We start from the raw sequence: 24,190 nt of genomic DNA on the forward strand, positions 1-24,190 counted from the left end.
TCTTATTTATGTTTAGCCACATGATTTGGTACCTTTTCTCAGTTCTGCCTTCACATCTTGCTTCCTCTGTGTCTGGCTGATGACTCCTGACTCAACCCTCCTCTTCCCAGAATTCTCCTCATCTGCTTACCCTGCCTATACTTCCTGCCTGGCTACTGGCCAAGCAGCATTTTATTCTATCAAACAGAGCAACACATATTCACAGTATACAGAATGACATCCCACAGCAGTGGGTCTCTGTTAATTCCCATCTACTGCAAGAAGTAGTTTCTATGTCAGATCTCCTAAGGAAGGGGAATGTTTCAGAGAGACAAAGGGAAAACAGAACAGGAGAATTAAGTAGAGAGGGAGATGGGAGAGCAGGGTAAATTGGGGGAACTTGGGAGGGACAACTAACACTAAGGTCATTTTAAAGGTGATATGGAAACATACTACTGTAGAGACTTTCTAAAATCTATGCATATGGGAAAAGAATCTAAATGAAATCACCATACAATGGGGAAGACCATGTCCCAGTTAGACTTCTTATGCCACCAAGGAAACCTTTGTACCAGGAAAGGGTTACATCTTGTTGAGTTGTTGGCCAAAGGGGTCCCATGGAACCCCCAAACATCACAGGCTATTGCCAAGGCTACAGATTGTGCATCACAACCTGATGGTAGAGTCCTATTGCTAAAAACACTTATGTCATTCATTTTAATGTTATATGTATGTTTGCCTGAATAATATGTCTGTGTACCATGTAGTACAATGCCCTCAATGACCATAAAATGGCACTGAATCCCTTGGGACTGAAGTTTCAGACAGTTATGAACCACCATGTGGGTGCTGGGAATTGAATACATTTTCTCTGGAAGAGAAGCCAGTGCCTTAACAGCCTAGCCATCTCTCCAGTACCTCTGATACAGAAACTCTGAGGGTGTGCTTGAATGTAAGGGAAGCAATAACTAGACAGCAGCTGTCTTTGGTGGGGACATTTCACAAAGACAGTGCTCACTTTGGAAATAAGCAAGAAAACCACATTTTTGTTGTGGTTGTTATTGTTTGCTTTTTTAAGACAGGGATTCTATGAATAGCGTTGGCTGTCCTGGAACATGGTTTGAAGATCAGGCTGGCCTCAAGCGCAGAGATCGCATGCCTCTGCCTCCAAATGCTGGCATTAAAGGTATGTGTCACCACCACCTGGCTAAAGAAACCACTTTTTAATTTAAACAGTATTACACAGAGAAGAGAGGCTAGAAATACAGTAAGAGCCAGAGAACCAGGACACTACTTAATAGTGTCTTCTACATAGGATAGGACAGCTGCACCCATGAATGGTCACCTGAAATGGTCAACAATATGGTCACCTAAAAAAGACTTGCCTAATGACAATAGTTGGCATGCCAATAGGGATGGAAGTCCCACAAGGTCCCATCCCTAGATGAAGAGGTACAGGCAATCAATGGCTGCTATTAGAAGGAGAATTGATTTTCTCCAGGGACAAGCTCATGATTGGTTATCTAATCCCAAGCAATCACCCCTAAACATATGTACATAGAAGCAACACTGAATTGACTCAGTAGATGTTTTACATGTACTTGAGTGTGTGTGTGTGTGTGTGTGTGTGTGTGTGTGTGTGTAACAATAATAATTTTAAAAGATGTCATGAACTTGAGAGAGAATGGGGGGTCATGGGAGGAGTTGGAGTGGGGAGAGAAGGGGGTTGAACAATGTAAATACAGTATTCGCGACAGTCACTGAAATTTTCTTATTAAAAAATTACATAAAGGAATATTTGAATCTATGCCACCAGTAACGTGGAATTAGAAGAAAAGGAAAATATAGCAGGGGAAAGTTGAGCTTTTATGTAAGACACGAAAGTGCTTTTGTATTCTTGTAGTACAACATGATTTCCACACTTGTCAACTGTGGGAACTAGCTTTCTCTGGAAGGCCAAATGGGGTTGCTCAACAGCCTCCTTGTCAGATTTCTAGGCTGCCAACTGGTAGCACACAAGTCTTCTCAAAGGGGAGAGAACAGGGAAGCTGCCATACCTCCATCTTCTCCCACCTCCATCACAGCCCTTTACGGGAACCTCAAGTCATCCATGAAATCAAGAGCTCTTCCTCACCATTAGGTTTGGGGTCTTCAGTCAACTGAAGATGGATGCCCAGCAGGAAGGTTCTGAGAAAGCCATGAGATGGACTGGGGTTCTCTGTGTTCCTGAAAGTGGCCTAGGTGCTTCCCTCAGTATTTCAAGTTCCCCGACTCCTCAGGTGTGGAGCTAACACAGAGCCAAATGCAGAGTTAAAAGCCCAAGAGGTCAGAGCAGTAGCTAAAAATCCTTTCTTACCCTTCCCTGCTGCTGCTGTCCTTCCCCTCAGCAAGAGACCTACTTCCTGTGTATCTGTCTTTTTATTGACTTTCTGTTCTGCCTTCTCATTGGTTGTAAATCCAACCATGTGACCTCCTTGTCACTGCCTGTCTATACAGACCTCCAGGTCTTCTATGGTTGGTATTGAGATTAAAGGCGTGTGTCTCCATGCTGGCTGTATCCTTGAACACACAGAGCTCTGCCTGTCATGTGATCAGGCTTAAAGGTGTGTGCCACCACCGCCCAGCTTCTGCTATAGCTTGCTATTAGCTCTGATTCCCCAGGCAACTTTATTTATTAACATACAAATAAAATCACATTTCAGTACAAATAAAATATCACCATAAGATCCCTTCTTTCTTTGTAGTGTTTCCTCTGGCACGTTTAGTCTCTATTCCCCACACTGGCTTTTATTTCTCTATACATTAAAATATTGTTTTATAGCCTTTAGCTACCAATTTCAAGTTCTTAGTTCTTCAAGCTTTCATTTCCTACTATGTCAGCTGTGTGTCTAGTTTTCTTCTGTTGTGTGCTGCTAAGTGTTTTTGAGTAATGATCTGTATGGTTTATGTAAAGCTGATTGAAGTTACTAATAGGTTTTCTGTGTCTGGATAATAGGTTTCTCTGCCAATGCACTAAGCCATATCAAGCTGAACTGAAAAAGTATAACAGCAGATTTATTTGAGCAAAGCAACTCCCAGGTGGGCTCTCCAGTTCCAGAGACTGAGGCCAGAGAAGCCTCACACTGAGCTAAAGCAGGGAGATTATGTAGCCTTGTAGGTGAGGGATGATGACGTGTCTGCCTGCTGAAAGCTGAGGTTGTGCCAAGTATAGGCAGGGACTTGGGCTGCTGGTGGCAGCAGGGAAGAAAGTTGCAGTAGTCTCCAGGAATGTGGAACTGGACTTTTTGGTGCCTTTTCTTTGTTGGAGACTTTCTGAGAGGGTGGGGCTTGGAGAGAGAGCGACAGGAATGAGGCTTTCCAGATTGTGCAGGGGTGAGCTGGAGGTTCCAACTGAAAAGCTACTTCACCTTACAAGGCACTCTGAAGAAACATTCAGGAGGCCAACCTTAAACCAAATGCCTTGCTTGAGGTTTCTTCAAAAGATCCATAAAATTCAGGGAGGAATTACTTCACCTGCCCGTTCCCTAGCATGCAGTTTGTTGTGGCAAGGGTCTCCTGTTGAGAATTTTACCTAGCGTTGCCTCTGGTGTTTTGCTATCATGATATCCTGCCTCCTCCTCAGCTACTGTCCCACTGCCAAAATGAAAGTTCAGATCTGCTGGAAATGATATATGGCTTCAGGGAAAATGCAATTTTCTTCTTTGTTCTTCCAGATTCCTTTTTTTTTCTTTCTTAAAATGGCTTTTATTGTTTCATCAAGTCATTGATGCTTTGAAGATGTTTCCCAGAATTTCCCCAAATATTTTGATAATATTCAGCAGAAACATTGGTGTGAGAAAACAACATCTATTCTCAGAAGCAGCTAGCCCATCTGGTGTCATTCCTCACAATCCCACAACCCTGTGGATGGCTCTTGTTTTTGCCTGCTCACTGATGAGGAAACTGGGGTTCAGAGTGGAAAAGTAACCAATGTCAGAGAAACCCGTACCTTCCCAACCCCAAGCCTTTATTTAATGTGCTTGCTAGAAAATGGCACCAGCAAACACTCCTGAAGTCCATGTTGATAAAGGGAGCAAGAAGTCTCAGAAAATGGCTAATTCTAGGGCTAGGACAAAAAGTCAAAATAATTGGGGCTGGAGAGATGGCTGAGTCATGAAAAGCATGTACCTGTGTGAGGAGGCTCACAATGGTCTGTAACTCTGGTTCCAGAGGAATCTGACGCCCGCTTTAGGACACTGCTCTCAATGTGCAAGTGCCCACACACAGATACACTCACATACACATCATTAAAAATAAACATTTAAAACTGAGAGTGTGCAAAAGATAAACCTGACAGATTTTACTGTGAGGAAGTGAGTGATATTACTCTTGCCAATAGCAGAGTGTTCCTAGCACGTCCCTCTGATACTGTGAAAGCACTTCTTTCTTCCCTGCAACCCATAATGCTAATCACGAGAAAACAAACATCAGGCAAAGCCAAAGTGAAGGGTCTTCTACACAATGTGACCAATGTGCCCCGTAATGAGAAGTGACTCAGACAGAAGCCAAGGTGGAAACCCTCTCAGAGACCAGTCAGACATGAGGACCGACAGCCACGTGTAAATGAGCAGAAAAGGATGTCAGTAGAAGACATGGTGAGACTGAATGACAGCTGTGGGTTAGTTGACAGCCGTGCTCAAATGCTGCTTTTTAATTTTTACAGTGGGCTGGAGCTATGTGAAACATTAGCACTAGGTGAACCGTGTAAAGGGCATAAGAGAACTCTCTGGATGGTCTTTGCCACTTTTCTAGAAATAGAAAAGCAGTGCAAATTAGAAAGTTTACCAAGACAACAACCAGGCATGGGTCGGAGCAATGAGCCTGAACTCATTCCAGACCCTGAGGCCTCCCAGAATACCCAGGAGCTACAATGAAGCTGTGGTCTATTGATAACTAGAAATGCATGTATTTGTACCCAAAGCAAGTTTTGTTCATTCTCACAAAGACTTCAAGATATGTATGGCTGATAGAATCCTCATTGAATAAGTGAGTAAAAGTAACAAACCAAGAAGTTAAAAACCCATCCAAGATTCCAGCTCAGCACACAGGGCTAGGGAAATGACTCAGTTAGTCCCTGCCGTGTAAGTAGGGGGACCTGAGTTCAGATCACATGTAGAAAGCTGGGCAGGGTGGCACTAGCTATCTATGGCTGTGGTGCTAGAGGAGAGATAGTGGTGAGTGGAAACCCTGGAGATCGCTGGCCAGCCAGTCTCGCTGGTCAGAGAACTGAGAGAGAGACCCTGTCTCAAAGGCAGGATGTGGAGCAATTGAGAAAGACAGTCCATGACGTTGACTTCCATGTACATGTATGCACATAAGTGCTTATGGTTTGGTGTAGGTAAAGTGCCTGCCATGCAAACACTGAACCATCCTTGCATCTCCAAACTTCACTGATTAAAAATATAAAATTCTAATCTCAGCTTCCAAAATCAGCAAATTCGATTAGCCCTGAGCCTCTTAGTTCACAGCACCCTTTGAAGTAGACACGTTGTGGATGGAATAGTCTCATTTTGTCCTCTGACCTGGGCACGGCCACCCTGCTCTGTCAGTTCTACCAGCTCTGCAACTGTGATCTCCCTCGAGGACACACAAAGAAGAATCAAGCACAGGTGGCCCTGTGGTCAGATCACACTGCGAAATCGACACCCAAGGGAGCTTTCCAGTTGGTGTGTGCTGAGAGAACCACAGCCTAGCTGTGGGCTTCAGATCAAAAGAGGACCCTCTTCAGTGTGGTGGGGGTAATGCTTAGCAAAGTGCTGAATAGGGTTCTGTTTCCTGCTGAACTGGAAATACAGATGTCAATGAGTTACAGATAATGAAGGATTTGCCAGGCATCCAGGGAGGCTTGGGAAACCCAAGCCCAGCAAGAGGAGGCTTAAACCTTTCCCTCTCAGAGAGAAATCACCCACGAGAGCCACAGAGGTCAAACACCAAAAACTCATTCATGAAATGAGACAAGAAATACAAGCCAGGACTATGTCCAAGAAATTCTGACACTCCTACCCCCCCCCCTCCCCCCCCCCCCACCCCCCCCCCCCCACCCCCCCACCCCCACCCACCCGCATTTGAGCACATTTCACTAGTTTGCCCAAACGCCCTTCTATTTTGAGTTGGGACACGTCTCTGCTGGAGCTGAGCCCACCTGAGTCTTTCTCCTGTGACTCTTAGGCTGTTTTCTTCAGTGCAGCCACAGATGTGTCCAGCAAGCCCAGGTCTTGCTTTGCTTCACTAGTAAGAGGAAGCAGCGCAGACCCAGCGGCCTCAGTCGGCCCCGCAGGAAGGGATGATTCATTTTCTCCCAGAGTGGATGAGAGCTGCCGGGAGTCTGCTGATGGTGTGTGATCTGGGCTCTTGGCTGTAGCTGCTCCTACTAGAATGACCCCTAGGGCTAGAGTTTCAGTTTCAGCTCAGTCAATCAAATAGTTGAATTGCTGAGGAGGAAAAGCATTCAAGGCTGGTGATTGATGGGCCCTTCCATTAGTTCCCATGGCTTTATTCTTAGATATGGCTTGGAGTAAGAATGTACAAAAATGTGGCCAACCCCAAGTCCCTAAAACAAAGATCCCTGGGCTACTATTTGACTACAGGGGATAGGTAATGTAGGGTAAAAGGGCCATCCAAAGAAACACCCTGACCCTGAAACCAGAGCCAGTGAAAGAAACACACTTTGGCCCTGAAACCAGAGTCAAAGAAATACACTCTGCCCTGACCAACTCAGTACAAAAACCACCCAATCCCTGAGCAGGAAAACCAACCACTCCCTGAGCAGGAAACCAGCCAATCCCTGAGCATGAAATCTAGATAATCTCCGAGTTTGTCCAAACTCAGGGATTGAAATCTGACCAATTCCCACCCTGAAAATCTCCACCCTGAAAAAACTCTGCTCCTAAGAAGCCCAGTGTAAGCCCTGTGCCTGTTCAGTTTGCTGCTGCCTTTTTCTACCCTGGCAGAGGGGGTCACACTCCTGGATTCTTCCCTCCTAATAAATCTCTTGAATGAAGTTTGGGTCAGACGGTCTTTTACCAGAGCAGAGCAGAGCAGAGCAGAGCAGAGCAGAGCAGAGCAGAGCAGAGCAGAGCAGAGCAGAGCAGAGCAGAGCAGAGCAGAGCAGAGCAGAGCAGAGCTGTAACACTTTGGCTGGGGGAACCTTCCCCTATCTCAGCAGAGTTGTTACTTTCTGGGGACCCAGACAGAACTGTAACAACTTCACTGGGGAAACCCTCCCCTGCTGGGTCAGAGTTGTTACATTGGGGACCTTTCCCTGGAGCAGGGCTGTAAACTGCTGCTATGTTTCCGGTGATTTAGTGGTACTCCTTGGCTCCTGACTGCCAGGATCCCTTTCCATCCGGGCTGCAATGCTTATAGGTAATGCTCATCTATTACATTTGTACTTTACACTGTTTTTATTTCTTTATATGTGGTGCATTTATTCACTCAAATCACTCATTTATTGTTTTAGCTAAGCCTAGACTATAAATGCAAATACTGTCCAGTGGCTAAAAGGTTTGGGGGAAAAAACCCAACATAGAAAAGAATTAGGGGAAGAGCTGCAAGCAGGAAAGGTGGCATTGGAACACCAGCCCTTCTCTTCAGGGTTACCTTCCAGGACAATATGCTCCACACTCAAAGTCACGACGCTCAGAAAGAGCACACAGAGCTTTTACTTGCTGCAGATGCCCCCTTGGCTGTTGGCCATGTTTCGAGGGATGTTTTGTTGTTGTTGTTGTTTTTCCTGAAGAACACTTAGATTTCCCATCCCTGTTTCCCTCAGCCCAAGCTACTTGGATGAAGGCAGCTCAGCAGACATTCGGATGGGAAGATCCAATGCAGCGTGAGCTGAGGTTTCAAACAGTGGATGTTAAAAATACCCACAGGAGTAGGAAACTGAGGCAGGGCTCCTGGGCCCTAAAGCCTCGGCTACTGCCCACAACTCTCATTTTCTTCGTAAGAAGTATGAGAAAAGTTCCCTGCTTCCCACCAGTTTAAACTCATCCGATGTGGCTTCTGGCACGTGCTGACACATAGAAATGCTGCTGTGACATTCCCCCTCAAAAGGGAAAGGTAGTGAGACCTAGTCTGCTAGGGAAAGGAGACACAGGTCCTGCCTAGGGCCAAGGTCAAGGAGTAGATAGTGATGTTGGAATGGCACTACTTTGGAATGGTCTCACTGGACATGTAACTAGAAAGGCTTACATTCTGGTTGTAATTGAAAGGATGACCAGAAAGGGGCTGAACTCACTGTCCCTTCTGTAGGACTGCTGGAGCCCCTCCAGGGGACAGCAGGAAACAACTAGAACATCCATCCTAGCCAACCATCTATTCCTAGGATCAAAGACCTTAAAGCAGAGAGATGGGAAGACTATTAGTGCCACAGATCACTGCTAAGGTCAGGGGATCTCTCCTTCTCCTTTCCCCTCCTGACCCCTGTGTGCACCTCAGTGGCACAAAGCACAGGCTTGAACTGATAAATGGAGTCATTCAGCTGAGGTTAAGAAAATATAAGTGGGGTTTGGTTTCTTTGGTTTAACCAGTAGCAGGAGATCGTGAGGTCATACCCAGTCCTGATTTTTGCCTGGCAGCCACCTGGTCAGACATCATGCCCATAGTAGAGTTTTGTGTATATGGGAAGTGAACCAGGACCGTTCTGTTTCCTTCATTCAAGGGCAGAGTGTTAGAACTGCAGCAGAGGCAAGTTGTTTGGCATTTCTTCAGTCTCTGGGTTCTGGCAGGAGCATCACCCCAAGCCCCTCAGGGAGATGCTTCATGTGCTAGGCAGTTGGGACACTCTTCTCCAACAGGGTTCGCCCCCTCAACCTAGGATTCACAAATTTCTGATGGTTGAAATTTGTACCTAAGAATGACTATGTTATATCAAAAAGAACTTTCAGGAGATGGATCCAACCAGACCTCAGTCACAGCTATGGACAATGATTTTATTATGATTCCTGTAAAATGTAATGGATTTCACTTCAAACAGAAACAAATAATCCCCAGTGTATCCATTTTGATGTAAGTTTAACACACTTATCAAAGCAAATCTATTTGTGGTTGCTTTTCATTTTCTGAATGTAAGTTACCTGTTCCCTTCAACTATTATTTTTAAGATTTATTAATTTATTTTTTATGTATATGTATGTGTGTGCCTACATGGGTTTATGTGTGCCATGTCCATGCTATACCTAAGGTGACCAGCAGAGGGTGTTGGATCCTTCAGAACTGGAGTTATGGACAGTTGCTAGCTTCCAGATGTGGCTGCTGGGAACCAAACCCAGGTCCTCTGCAAAAACAATAAATGCTCTTAACCACTGAGCCATCTCTCCAGTGCTTCTGCCCCTGGCCCTGTGCCTTCCCCTGTCCCCACCTACTCTTTCATCTTAGAGAAAAAGCATTGCTGTGTGAAGCTCACAGTTTCCCCTTCTCTGGGAGACCCAAAATTCTTGGGACTTAGTAACCAGGCAAGGACAGTATGTAGGGCGACAGAAAAGGAACAAGATTGACCTGTGGGGAGCCAGTACATCTGTGGGGAACTGGGGCTCTTACACTCTCCTTTCCTGGACAGTTAGTTGCTTCCATCACAGCCACATCGTAGGCTCACATCATAGCCCTAGGTACCCATTCTGTTAAGCTAATGTAGTAAAAATGTCAGGTGTGAGCATAGGAGACCTTTTGAAAGTCTTTTGAGAAGGAAATGTTCTATTTCTTAATCTGTGTGATAGGTGTGTTCATTCTGGGATAATTTAGCAAGTTGCTAAGCTCAGATCTCTTTGTAACGCATTATATGCCAACTAAAAAGCATTAAAAATCAAGGGAGGGAGGCCAGCCTGGGCTACCAAGTGAGTTCCAGGAAAAGGCGCAAAGCTGCACAGAGAAACCCTGTCTTGAAAATATAAATAAATAAATAAATAAATAAATAAATAAATAAATAAATAAAATCAAGGGAGGAGACTTCTGGCTCATATATAAAATTATCTTGTTAGAATCTAACTTGAAATTTATTCTGCGATTTCTTTGGTTTTCTTTCTTGATGAAATGTTTTCTTTTGGGAGAATTACAAGTTCATTGTAGCTGTTAAGAATAATGCACAGCAGTTTCACAATTCTTTACCTAGTTTCCCTTTCGGTAACATCTTGCAAAGCTTTAGAACATCTCATATAGGAATTGGATACAGTTGCCTTGATACAGAGAGGATGCAGTATGCTTCCAAGGCCACAGGAATCCCTCTGGTGGCTCTTGCACGGTCATGCTCTCTTTTTCTCTCTCTTTACTCCCAGGTCACATGCACTGTTTGCATAATAACCATTTCAGTGCTGGGTCACATAACATGCACACTTTAAAATCAGCTTTCCCCTTCTATGTAATTTTCTGGAGATGCATCTAGGCTGTTTTATGTATCAAGAGCCTGCTTTATAATTACTGAGTAGTGTTTCTCACTATGGCTATACGTCAGTTTAAATAACCAGAAACTCACTGAAGGATATGTGAACTGCCTTTAGTTTGTAACAGTGAATATGAAAACCACTTTCAATGTCAGTGTACAGGATTTTGTGTGAATATAAGTTCTGATTTCTCCAGAGTAAATGCCCAAGAACTCTTGCTAGATCATATGGTGGACATGTGTTGATGTGTTTAAGGACTTGCTGAACTTCTGTTCTAGAGTGGATGGGACATTTTTGCACTCCCACAGTTGAGTGTTAGTGAGCCAGGTGCTTTGTTTTCTTTGCTTGGGCACAGCATTTGGTTGTGTCACATTTTCTCTTTTCACCACCCTGGGAGGTGTGCAGAGATTGTTCCTTGTGTCCAGGCATGCATGCTTGTAAGCAGTCAGTGAGGCATTTTGTCTGTGGCTGCTTGATAATCTCCATCCATTAAGCCTCATGTCTACATCCTGTCAGTGTTGACCTTTGCTAGTCATCTTCCTTTTAGCCTGACATCTTCCTGGTTCTGGGTGTGATGAGGGACTTTTGACTGAAACCCGAATGTCGGAGGCTTTATAATAATTGCAAAAGAGGCCAGACCTGCTTCCGCTTCTTTAGCTGGCTTCCTCTAGCACTGTGGGGTAAACATGGGGGGGGTGGCGTGTCTCACCTTATCACCATGTGATAGGGATAAAAATTCCAAGTTCTCTACTCAGTCTCTGCCGAGAGATGTTCTTAACTGGCAACTCAACACAGCCTAGAGCAGGTTCTCTGCCTTCCTAAGGCGGTGACCCTTACATACAGTTCCCATGTTGTGGTGACTCCCAACTATAAAATTATTTTTGATGCTACTTCATAACTGTAAGTTTGCGACTGTTATGAATCATGATGTTAAAATATCTGGTTATCTGATATGTGACCCCTATGAAAGGGTAGTTTGACCCTCCCCCCAAAGGGGTCATGACCTGCCTTTTGAGAACTGCTGGTTTAGAGTCACCTGAGAAGGTGGTCTCGACTGAAGGCCACCTCAGATTAAGTTGACATGGGGAATTATCTCATTATTGATGCAGGAGGGCCTGTCCCACTGTGGTTGGCACCATCCCCTGGGTTGGATAAGTAAACCAGCAAGAGCATCAGCGAGCGAGCGAGCCAACAAGCAGTATCCCTCCAGTTTCTGCTTCAAGTGCCTACTTCCATTCCCACCCTAACTTCCCTCAATAAAGGACTGTGACCTGGAAGTGTCATCTAAATAAACCCTTTCCTGCTGCTGTTGGTTGCTTTAGTCAGGATGTTTAATCACAGCAACAGAGAGGAAACTTGATAGAAGGTACTATCCTCTTGTTATTTCTAGGGAGTGTGGGGTATTCATCTAGGCCTCACTGATTCCTCCCTGGATTGGGGAGACAGAAATGCCTCATCACTTTGTCTATGTGGCCTTGCCACTTTCATGTTAATGCTAAGTTCTGACAGCACCCTATGTGGGAGAGGAAAGGGCCAGTCCACTACCAGGAGTGGAAGGTCTGACTCCCCATGAGATCTCACTACAACCTGGTGGGATAGAAGACTATCCATGTGGCCCATTGAGCTATTGGGGGTGTAGACACAGCCTTCTCTGTGTGGTTTAGATGAACTAGAACAATCATATGGCAAAACTCTGTGTGGTGAGGCTGCCTTAGTTCTTTGGCTAGAGACAGCAGGCTTTTGCTGGGGTATTTGTCAGCATCTGTTGGCATCCCTAGCTTCTTCAGCTACAATGTGGATGTGTGAGTCAGAAGGAAAACTGGGGAAATTACCACTGTCACCAAGAGCCCACAGTCCCTAGACGGCCTGTTTCTGTCTTCTCTTGGTTTGTTTTGCTGTAATATCTAGAGTGTCTATTGTACTTAGGGTGAAGTAGGGACTCTGTCTTCTCAGAATTGGTGACTTTTGAACAAAAGAGAAGTAGGGTCAGACAGGGTGGGTTTGGCTAGAGAAGCACAGTACCACTGAGCCACAGCTGGAGTCCAGTTGGGGTGCTTTCTAAAGAACTTGCTGAGTTCCTCAGACCCTAGGTCAGTTGACTCTGTGAGGCCCATTTTACCTGAGCCATTTCTGGTCCCTTGGCCTCATGCTAAAGAGTCCCTGCTCTTTCACCTTGTGACCTTATTGCCCTTTATCTGATCGAGAGGATCCCATCCAGTCATAGCCAAGCGAGGGAGATTCCTCTGGGAAAGGCTGTCCTGTTATGGTAAAATGAAGAAAAGAAAAAGGGTTGCATTTTCCACTTAAAAATTATATTGTGGGGCCAGCAAGCAGACTCGATGGGCTAAGGCACTCGCCACCAAGCCTGATGACCTGCGTTCAATCCCTTGGGGTCCACACATTGGAAGGAGAAAGCACACTACCAAACTAGCAAAAATTATTCACTGACCCTCACATGTATGATATGGCATGTTACAACACACACACACACACACACACACACACACACACACACACACAAATACATAAATGTAAAAAAAAATTATTATGGTCTTCCTACTTTCTAGGTATCAAAAGGTACACTCTATACCTAGAGATACTAGATGCTATTTTTTAAAAATCTTTTTACAAAAACAAGTTTGCCATCCCATACTGTTTCCCCTAAAGCTGCTTTTGTCTTTCTTTTAACTTAAAATTTTTAATCAAAAATTAAAATTTGAAAAAAATGGGGCTTATTTTGCATACACCTAAATGTGTGAATTTCGGAATGCTTTGGTGAGTTTTGGCAGAAGGCAGACTGTCCAACACAGACTTCAGTCCCAGTGGAGAATGTGTCCATTTCTGGAGAAGTCTCTAGCAGCCACTTTTCCGTCCTTGCCCACCCCGTCCCCTGCAGTTTGCTCTGTAACTCAGTCCACCTGCTGCAGAGCTTCGCCAGAATGGAGGCCACAGACTGCTCGGCATATGTCTGCGATTCATTAGTCCATTCCTCCATCATTCCCTGGGTAGCGTTTCTTTATGTAGATTCTCTGGCCTCTCCCTGCCTCATCTCCCTCCCCAAAGCTATTTGCTATTAAGTCCCAGCTGTGTCATGGCCTCCAGCAACCGGCCTTCACCTCTAGCTGACCTCAGGCTCGAGTGTTCACAGAGTGTGCAAGTCTCATTGTCCCTGTGTATTACCAGACATGCTTCCTAATCAATACATTCTCACTGTGTTAATACTCATTTCTCAGACATCTGATGATACTGAGCATCCTTTTAAGTGCTTAGTGGTCATTTATATGTCAATGTTTATCCTATTTGGTCCTCTGCCCTCTTAAAAACTATATAATGCTATGTGGTAGGAATTTGCTAGACACGGTAAACACAAAAACTTTTAATTTTCCCATCCTGTGGCCTAGTCACTTTCTCAATGGTATCTTTTGATAAGCATCAGGCTTTAGGTTTGGTGGGATATAAGTTGTCAGTTTTTAATTTCTTCCTAGTGCCCTTGTGCCTTTTCTGAAACCTTTTTGCCTAACTGAAGGCTGTAGAGATATGTACTTACGCTTTCCTAGAAACTGAATGACATTTGCTTTTTCAATGATGTCTACTTCCTATCTCAAATTAATTTCTGAGTATACGATGATGTAGAGGTAGGTTAATTTTCATAAAGTTATCCAAGGGTCTAGTCACTACTTGTTAATAAACCTTCCCTTTTCCATAGGAGTATTTTGGCTTCTATGGGGAGAATCAATTAAGCATATAATAATGGGGTTGTTTGGGGGCTTCATATTCTACTCCATTCATTGATTTTTCTATTATTTTAATAATTTTGTCTTTGTTGTTATAATCAATCTTATATTGGCTGAATATTGCAAACCTCCTGTATATTGTATTCCTTTACAAAATTGTTTTGGATATCCTATGGTTTTTAAATTTCTCTGTACATTTTATAATTGCCTGTACATCTCCTGCTTGTATTTACATTGACTCTAACTCAGTTTGGAAAGAACTGATACTCCAACAATCTGTGGACATGGTGTGTTGCTCCGTTCAGTCATTTGGCTCCAGGAGATCTTTTTAAATTAGTAATAGAATTCTTGAACGTACTTCATTACATTCAGCCTTAATTTGTATGTTCTTAAAGCTATTAAATGGTATATTTTCATTGTACCTATCTCAATTACATGTCCTAGATATAGTGTATACACAATTATTCTTTTGAATTTGCTTGTATACCTAAGCCTACTAAGCCCATATCCTACTTATAGCTCTTCTAAGTATTCAACTTTGGAGTATGCACTTATCAATATTATCAAGAAGGTATGTGTCCTAAAAGTTTTATCTTCATGGACACAAGAGATTTTTAATAATAACTTGCAAGGGCTACAGATTCTGTTAGGATGTGAAAGAAGTTGGGAGACCTTCACTCGAAAGACGCAGAAGCTGGACAAAGTAAAGCCATGCTGTGGAACAGCACTATGTCTACAGAAGAGTGATGAAGGAATTTCATAGAAAAATGGGGTCTTTGGGGATAAACCAAAAGCACTGGATGCTTCCAACATGGGGCGAGCAGTTGTCTAGAAAGCAGGCAGGCAGCAGTGTGGGCTTATCAGGTGGGAGAGACGCTGAAGTATGAGCCAAAATAGCTAGAACTGGGAAACGTGAAGCACGGTAACAGATACTGCTCCAGCAGCTCTGTCCTATTGAATATTACACTGGCAAGGACGCAAGGCACAGGGATGGTCTGAGGGACTTGCAAATCCTATCGCATTCTAGTGGAGAGACTCAGGCACCCATAGATTTTGGTATCTGCAAGAAGGTATCCTGGTCTCAGAAACACTCCCTGGAGATACCCAAAGGATGGCTGTGTTTACTTCTGGCAGTTTGTGAGGCTTCTGCCCTTGAAGAAATTTTCTTATGACTGAGAATCACTCCCTTTTGGTTATGCACTTATCAGGCTAAACCATCAGTTGATTAAAATACCATATTCTTTGGTATTAAAAGGTGTGAAACTAATGCTGCAGCTCTATGATAACCACCTAATTGAATATTCTTTCTCGTTTTGTGTAAATGCCTCTGTCTGTTAAAAAATGCTACCAAGCGCAGCCCTGTGGTTGCTTTAATTCCTTTGCCAATACTTTCATATGGTTTCCTGTATTCGGAAGAGAAAGCGGTGTGCACTTGCCTTCTTTAGAAACTGGTCCTCTTATGAATCAGCAGCAGTGTGAATCAATGTCAGACACTTTATTAAGTGGTTGAAGTTGATGCCCCTGTGTCAGCACTCCTAGGAACGGTGAGTAAGCATTCTTAGTAGGGGAAATGCCGGAGCAGAAAGAAATCATATTCATTTGCCAACTGAAGAATCTAGAGAATTTGTGATAATAATCATGGAAGGGCTAGGGATGTAGTTCAGGGGTGGAGTGCTTGCATGATATATATGAGATCCTGGGTTCAAGCCTGTGGATCACAAATCATCATCATCACCATCATTTTTCTGTCTTCATGTGTATGTGGCATGCATGTTTTTACATGCGTATGAGCACACATGTGTGTTCACGTATGTGTATATGTGCATGCATGTGGAGGCCCGAGATTGATATCAAGTGTCATCCTTAATTGATCCTTTCCCACCTTATTCATTGAGGCAAGGTCTCTCAATAAAACCCAGAGTTTGATGATATAGCTAGTCTTGCTAGCTAGCTTACTCTGAAGATTCTGTTTTTGCCTTCTAAGGCTGAAATTACAGATGGAACTCATGACCAACAGTCATTTACATGGCCCTGGGAATCTGAATTCCAGTCCTCAAACTTGGTCAGCATGTACTTGAACCTCTGAGCCATCCCCCTCAGCCTAGTAATAATGATGTTTTATATGCTCAATCTGTGCGAGAGTCATGTGACACTTCTTAGTGATAAGAAACATACTTGGTTTAGAATGGTAATGCTGAGCTTCAAAGTCTCCATTCTTTAAGTGAAATGGGCATTTCTAGGAATTCTTAGCAAATAGTTAATGTTGAATGTTGTGTTACTTAGTTGAAAAACACTGCAATAGGAAGAGCTTTTTTGTTTGTTTGTTTGTTTGTTTGTTTTTCAAGAAGGGTTTCTCTGTGTAATTTTGGTGCCTGTCCTGGATCTCACTCTGTAGACCAGGCTGGCCTCAAACTCACAAAGATCCACCTGGCTCTGCCTCCCGAGTGCTGGGATTAAAGACATGTGTCACCACCACCCAGCTAGGAAGAGCATTTTGAAGGTCTGTCTGTCTCTCTCTCCTTGAACTCTCTACTCCGCTTGAATGTAGAGATATTGCTGCTGTTGGGTGGGTTAGAAGGTGGTCTCTTCAAATGTAACTTTCCCAATTACACAAAACACAGTCAGCCAGAATTTAAATGGCTACAGAGAGTGTTCAGCTGGAATCCTGACTGATCTGACCCACAGAAGTCTGTTTTGGGCTACTGGATCTTAACTATAGAAGACACCATGAGATAGCATGTGTTCTTGAAATTGGGGGTTTGAGAAAGTGAAGGCCTGATCCTGCCAAGAGCTATGAACCTGTGGTCAGTAAAGACAGGAGAAGAGCCCTGTCTCTGCATGGGTGGGTAAATGGGTAAGAGAATCTCAGAGTCAGGTGAAAGATTTGCATGAGCATATTGGACATGTCGACCTTTGTGTTGACTACCAATGAGATGGTGGCTGAGAGGGCATGTTATCTGTGGAAGGACTTACTCTCTAGCTACCCCATGAGATGGTGTTTGCCTTTATAAAGGCTAAGCATCTTGAATTACTTTTCTCACATCTGTGACCTAATACTTGGCAGGAGACGATTCAAAGGAGGAAGGATTTAGATAGGCTCACAGCTGGAGGGAATAGCCCATCATTGCAGGGAAGACACAGCAGCAAGGGCTGCTCACATCTTAGTGGATGGGGGAACTGGTGCTCAGCTAGCTTTCTCCTTCTTTCATTCAGGCAGGACCCCAGCCAATGGGGTGGTTCAGCCTGCATTCTAAGTAGTTCTCCTGGCTCAGAGCAATCCTCTCCTTAAAAGCCATCAGAACTCCCCTGCCACACACACAAAGTGAGTTTCATGAATGTTCTAGATGTTTACTAATCCAATAAAATTGACAATCAAAATTGGCCATGGTAAAAATCTTAAAGGGGTGTAAATGGGTGGGGAATGAGCCAGAGCAAGGCCTCTGGGTGTTCAGTGAAAATGCCACTTATAAGTCACAACAGGAGCAAAGATATTGATAGCCACAAATCATACAGAAGCCAGCCTAGCTAGTGCACACCTTTAATCCCAGCACTCAAGAGGCAGAATCAGGTAGATATCTTGAGTTTGAGGTCAGGTTGGCCTACAAAGTGAGTTCCAGGCCAGCCAAGGTTATATAGTAAAATGGTCTCAAAAACAAAACAGAAGTAATACTGAAACCTCATTTCACCAGCAGCTTGAATTTTATCCCCATCACATCTTTAGATAAAACAAATTTTCTCAATTATTTGAAGATTTCCATTCATTTTTGTGTGTGTACTTGTGTGTGTGTGCATGGGTTTACATGCTCATGTGTGTGCAAGTTTGGTAGCTAAAGTGTCTTCCTCGGTAGCTCTCCTCCTCTTTCTCTGTTTTAGAGACAGGTTTCTCACCCAACTTGGAGCTCACTGAGTGGGCCAGACTGTCTAGCCAGCAAGCCCCAGGAGCACCAGCAGTGCTGGCATGGCAGATGCATGTTGTACCAGTTTCGTCTCTTGTTTAATAGCATAGGTGAGGGTCCTCACATGTGTGTGGGAAGGACTATAAAAACCAAACCATCTCTCCAGCCCTGGTGATACTCTTGCTTTTTAAAAAAGATTCATTTATTTTTTTATGTATGTGTATGTATGTTTCTGTGTCTGTGTGTATACACACACATAGATCCCATGAAGTTGAAGTTACAAGCACTTATAACCTATTATAACTTATATGTGGATTCTGAGAACTGAACTCAGGTACTCTTCACTCCCAGGCCATCCCCAGCCCCAATTCCTCTTCTTTTTTGTTTTCTCTCCCAATATCCAAGTTCATCTCCAACTGATTCCTTTTGAAAATGGAGCATACTTGATATAGCAAGTTTATTTGCTCTGCATGTCTAGACATCAACAGCGATTCATTCCAGTTCTGTGAGGCTACAGCCTTAAATGTGGTCATTTCTAAGGTTACAGTCAAGAGGGCGCAACAGTGTGGAGAGAGACAAGGTGGCCCTTCGACAGCATCAGCAGTGGGTTCTGGCTGTTGGTCAAGACTCCTTGGTCCTTCTTCATTAGGTTTCCATCCTCCAGCAGGTGATACTGGAAAGTGAGTGGTATCATACTCACAGGAAAGCAAGAACAGGACTGCAAAGCCTCTTTAAGGCCTAGGCTGTGGAATTCCCTTTCTCCACATTCTACTGGCTAAGTGAGTCATATACCCTCTCACATTCATGGAATGGGTATAAAGACTCTAGCAGAGTGTCCAAGCAGGAAACTGATCAGCTACTCATCTCTCCATGCATTTCATAGGTTTCCCCAAAAGCATCTGGAGCTGGAAGCAGAGGCAAGACACAGAAGCAGGAAAATCTTTATGTGCAGAGTGCAGACCGTGGTGTGGTGCCACACCCTGCAAACTCCTATATTGTCAGGGCCTTGCTGAGTGGAAATCAGAGAGCTTAGAGGGTGGGAAGCTTAGAGATTGCCAGTGCTAGGCTGCCCTATCCTAATTGGATATGGCAGTGCAGGGAGAGTCAAACAGGAGAGAAGTAAGAAACTCAAACAGGTGGGTATAGAGAGCCAAACAAGACAGGAATCCCTCCTTCCAGGTTACATAGTAATATAGCCACAGTCTTGATCCTCATGTTTCTGCTTGCTTTCTTATTTGCTGTTTTTTTATCTTATGTGTCTCTGTGTATGTCTGCTAGTCTGTATGTGTACCACATGCACACATGCATGCATACACACATACATACAAAGTACCTTCAGAGGCCAAAAAAGGGCATCAGATCCCATGGAACTGGAGTTACAGGCAGTTGTGAGCCACTTGACCTGGGTGCTGGGAACCAAACCTGGGCCCTCTGTTGCAGGACATTAGTTTACACTGTGTGAAAGGCATCTCTGATTGGTTTAATAAAGAGCTGAATGGCCAATAACTTGGCAGGAGAGGATAGGAGGGACTTCTGGAGAGATGGGAACTCTGGGAGGAATCTGAGGCCTGGGGAATTTGCCAGCGAGACATGGGGAAGTTAAATGTACAGTACGGGGAGAGGTAACAAGCCATGTGGCAGAATGTAGGTTAATATAAATGGGTTAGGTTATGGGTTATTAGGAACGAGCCTCAGCTAAAGCCAAGTTTTCATAATTAATAAGAAATCTCCGTGTCATCATTTGGGGGCTGGCAGTCCAAAGAAAATCTAGTAACAGTTCTCTGAAAGAGCATCAAGGGCCTGTAGCCCCTGAGCCATCTCTCTAGACCCTACTCAAGTACTTTTTTTTTCAGTAAGGATTGTGTTTTTATTTTATTTTAAGATTTATTTTTATTTTATGTGTATGAGTGTTTGCTTACATGTATGTATATGCACCATGTGTGTCCCTGGAAGGCCAAAAGAGAGCACTAGATCCCCTGGAACTGGAGTTACAGACAACTGTCAGTCACCATGTGGGTGCTGGTAACTGATCCAAGGTTCTCTGCAAGAGTAGCAAGTGTGCTTAACCACTGAGCTGTATCTCCAGCCCTTAGGTTTCATTTTTTGAAGTCTCTGAAACTTTGCAATAGCTTCCTGATGCAAGAGGTTATGATTGTCTTCAGGGTGCAGTGTGCACATGAGCTTTTCAAGTCCATTATGGTACCCAACACAGGACAGGACTACAGTTCAAATATCGTAAGTGAAAGGGGGTAATGATTATGATCTTACTAACAGGCAAAGCTGGACGGAAGTAGGGTGTATGACGAGAGTCCTGGCCCATCCGTCCCTCCATACAATCAAGGTTCTGTGGCAGGAAGGATGAAGAAAGTGAAAGGAGGGGTGTTTTAGACTACTCCAGAACTTGAGATTTAGAAACTATCTTGCCAGTCAATGTTTGGTGTTTGTAGGCAGTCAGATGTTCTTTTCCAGTGTCTGATGGGGTCATTACTGGAGAATTGTGAGTACAGAAATACTCTTCCTCACCAGCCATTTGGTGAGTCCTTCTTCTTCTTCTTTCTTCTTCTTCTTTCTTTCTTTCTTTCTTTCTTTCTTTCTTTCTTTCTTTCTTCTTCTTCTTCTTCTTCTTCTTCTTCTTCTTCTTCTTCTTCTTCTTCTTCTTCTTCTCCTCCTCCTCCTCCTCCTCCTTCTTCTTCTTCTTCTTATTGTTATTATTACTATTATTATTATTTATTTCTCCTCCTCCTCCTCTTCCTCTTCCTCCTCTCTTCTCCTCCTCCTCTTCATAGCAAATAGAAACCACTTTCTGTAATTTCTACCTCTGACCTTTAAGTCTATAGTTAGCACTAGACAAATCAAACCCACAGTGTTCTCTCATAAGCCTTCTTTCAAGGCGAGTTTCCCCCATTGGCGATTACATGACAAGAGCTGCCGAGCTGCCTTAATGAAACCCAAAGGGAACAATATCTTGAATGACAACATGTGGCAAGTTCAGGGGCTATGTGTACCATCATGGTTTTGAAATGTGTGGTTACAGACATCAAAAGTTGACAGATTAGTTGGGGATTTGTCAAGAGTGTTAATTGCAGACTTGGAAATCCTGGTCAGTTACAGTCTGTCTTGTCGCATCTTGCAAATGTGATTGAAGTCTTTTCAGGACGTATTTGATGGTGCCCACCCCATGGTAGAAGTCATTGGTGCAGTGGGACACATGTTTAAGGAAGAAGCCCTTGAATGTGTCTCCCCTCCACACTTCTGTCCGCCTCCCTCTTTCATTTGGGCAGTCACTATAGTTTCTGAACACCTGAAATGATTTTTTTGAGGTGGGGGGTGTTGCAGGGAAAAAAAGTCTTAAAATATGGCAGCACACAAAGATAAAGATGGGGCCCATAAGAATGGTTTTTAAAACCGTAAGAACAAGCCGTGAAGCCTGAAGGTTGTTGGGATTTAGTCAGTCAAAGAAATGTATAGCTAGCTAGCTTTATGAAGACTTGAAAAAAAATGTTAGTGACAGTATGTAGCTGCTTTGGGAAAAGAAAAACAGGCCTCTGCCCTTGTTCAGACAGAAAAAAAAAATCCTTTTTTTTTTTTGCCTGCCGTGTGTGTGTGTGTGTGTGTGTGTGTGTGTGTGTACACACGCACGCGCTGGCACTTAAATCATGAAAAGTGAAATAGAAACACAGCCAGCCAGTGCAACTTCTCCAAAGCTCTGGCCTGCCACAGCCCGCACCGCCCCCCCCCCCCCCCCCCCATCTTCTGGGAAGTCTATCCGGATGTACCTACACTGGCTAGCAGAGTGCAGGCGACCGCTCGTCCTTTTTGCACAGTTGGAGAGCGCGGGAAGTGATCAGCGCCTAGTTTTGGCTTCCTTGGTGGTCCACTCGAGGGGACCAGGAGGTCCAGTCTCGGGGACCCTCGCTTGCTGCCTTTCAGGCTTTGTTGGCACCTTTCTGGCCAGATGGGTCAGGTCTTTTCTGCCCCTCATCTTTTCAGAGGCTCTTATTGTCAGTTGCCTCTGCGCGCCAGAGGGTGGCACTCCAGAGGTGAAGAAGGGCAGGAAGAAGAAAAGGGAGCGGAGTGGAGGCAGCGTTCAAAAACCCCAGTCTCTAGTTACCAGGATAGTCTTGGGAAAGAGTCCCTATCCTTAAACCCTTAGCGGAAAAACCTAGATTTCAGCCGGACCTGAGGGTAGAGACTTAGAAATTTTAAAGAAGACACAGGTTGTTTAGAAACAATAACTTCCTGCGTTGTGGGGAATTTCTGCCCTTCTGAGTGACTGGGGGCGGATGGAAAGTCCTCCGTGAGCGCGCCCACATCTGAGCTGTCCCTTTGTGTCGTGTTTTGCAGTTTCTGGATTTGTGCGAGTCCGTGAAGGATGACGCCCTGAAGGTGACCTCTGCTTTCAACATTCCACACACCATCCTCCATGCACCAATCGCCGGAGTCCCCAACCCCCGGGCTGCCTGGGCCTTCTACCAGGCGCCAAAGCCAACGCCGGTGCGGGAAGGAGCTCGCTCCCAGCCGTCCAAGCTGTGAGCCCGGCTATTGCCGGCACGTGGAGAAATGTAGTGTCCGGTCCGCAGCCTGCCATGGAGTTCTCTTCAAATAGTTCCCAGAGCTGGAGCAGAGGCCGAAGTGGCAGGTGCAGGACCTTGGGGTTTTGGTCACGCAGAGGGGGAGATCTGGCTAAGGCTGGAAGGTTCAGGACAGGTTGTCGGAGAGGAGACTAGGTGGATACCCGGAGAGTACTATAATTTATCCTGGTCTGGTAACCTCTCCTGGCTCTTGCCTTGACCTCTTCCAGCTGCGGCACTAGATCCCCAGACAATCGGGTGGTCTTGCCCAGAGCCTGGTGCCACCAAAGATCTCTGCTGTCATCGGTGACTCAGATTCCCAGTGACTTCGAAAAACTCTGATGCTGGGTGAAAAAAAAAAATCAAAACATGAAAATCAAACACCCTCAGGCAAAAGGGTGGGAGGAAAGCTCCACCCACTCCAAACGCGGGCAAAAGTTCAGCAAGGGATGATTAGTGAATCAGACTTGCTCCAACTCTGCTAGAAAACCCGCTGGCGAGAGAGGGGAGCATGACCCTGGAGTCAAGCTGGTCCCACCAGGTAGGCGATCTCCGGACCGCAGGGCGACGCGCGCGCGCCAAACGTTCCACTGCGCTAAACTGTAGTCCGCCCTTAAAAAAAAAAAAAAAAAAGCGTAGATGCAAAGTTTAATAAATTAAGCGATAGAAAAGTGCTCCCGCGGCTTGGAGGGTAGGGGAGATGGGCCTGGGGAATAGCTACAATAAACTGGTTTTGGAATTTGCAGAGACTACACAGGCGGAAATGAATTTCTTATTTATGTCCTGACGTTTGGCGTTGTCCAGTTTCATTCTCAAATCTAGCCGTCGTCTTGCTTTCCTCTCTCCACATCCCGTTGCCAGCCTCGGGAAGGCACGGGTGACCCACTGGCCTTCCCACGTTGTTCTTCTCTGCTGTCAGATTGATCCCAGGAGTTCTGAGGCTGCAAGGGCCGGGGTGGGGGGGTGTGGGGGGTGTGGGGGGGGGGGGCCCGTGGCCACCTGTCGTGAGGCACTTGGTGGAAGCTCTAAACTGCCTTGATCGCTGGTGATGCAAGAGCCTCCACTTCCAGACCGGCTTCCTAATGAAGCCCTAAATAAGAGCACCATAGCCCAGCCCGTTGCTTTCCCCAGGGCCTGAATGTTTTCTTTTAGCCTGCCCAGAGTTGCAAAATCGGAAGACTCCGGGCAGCCTGCTCCTACAAAGAAACAGTGGCGATGAGATTTTTTTTCCTTGTGTAGTTCTTTTCTAGTCGGGTTCTGAGGTGCCTGGCTCCCGGCTGAGAGCGCGGAGCAGGCCGACTTGATAGTGGCTGCGGGCTTTCCGAGCAGCAGCAGACCGGGTTGCGTGGGTGGGATGCCGAGTGGCCAAGGCACAGCACTAGCTCGCAGCCTTGCTCAGCAGGATAGACCTGGATCTGCCGCCTACTTGGCTGCATCCACACCAATGCCCTGTGCGCTCTTGTAGCGAACACCCCTCACCCACAGAAGGGACACGGCTTTGCCATGAGCGCCCCCCCTCCCCCGCTCCTCTGAGAACCAGTGGCTTCTTTGATCTCCCTCAGGATTCATCTGAGAACCAAGACTTTAACCTAGGG

The 24,190-nt window shown here is 45.0% G+C and overlaps 1 protein-coding gene across 1 annotated transcript in view; it reads left to right on the top strand.

The window, feature by feature from the left end:
* Positions 1-22,798, top strand: part of Acoxl (acyl-CoA oxidase like) — a 270,827-nt gene extending 248,029 nt beyond the window's left edge. Inside the window, 1 exon segment of the mRNA XM_036185521.1 lies at positions 22,369-22,798. Within this exon segment, the coding sequence (XP_036041414.1) occupies positions 22,369-22,557 (189 nt within the window). The 3' untranslated portion in view covers positions 22,558-22,798.
* Positions 22,799-24,190: the final 1,392 nt, after the last annotated feature.

The sequence above is a fragment of the Onychomys torridus genome, chromosome 4, assembly GCF_903995425.1.
Source record: "Onychomys torridus chromosome 4, mOncTor1.1, whole genome shotgun sequence".
In the NCBI taxonomy this organism is placed as follows: Eukaryota; Metazoa; Chordata; class Mammalia; order Rodentia; family Cricetidae; genus Onychomys; species Onychomys torridus.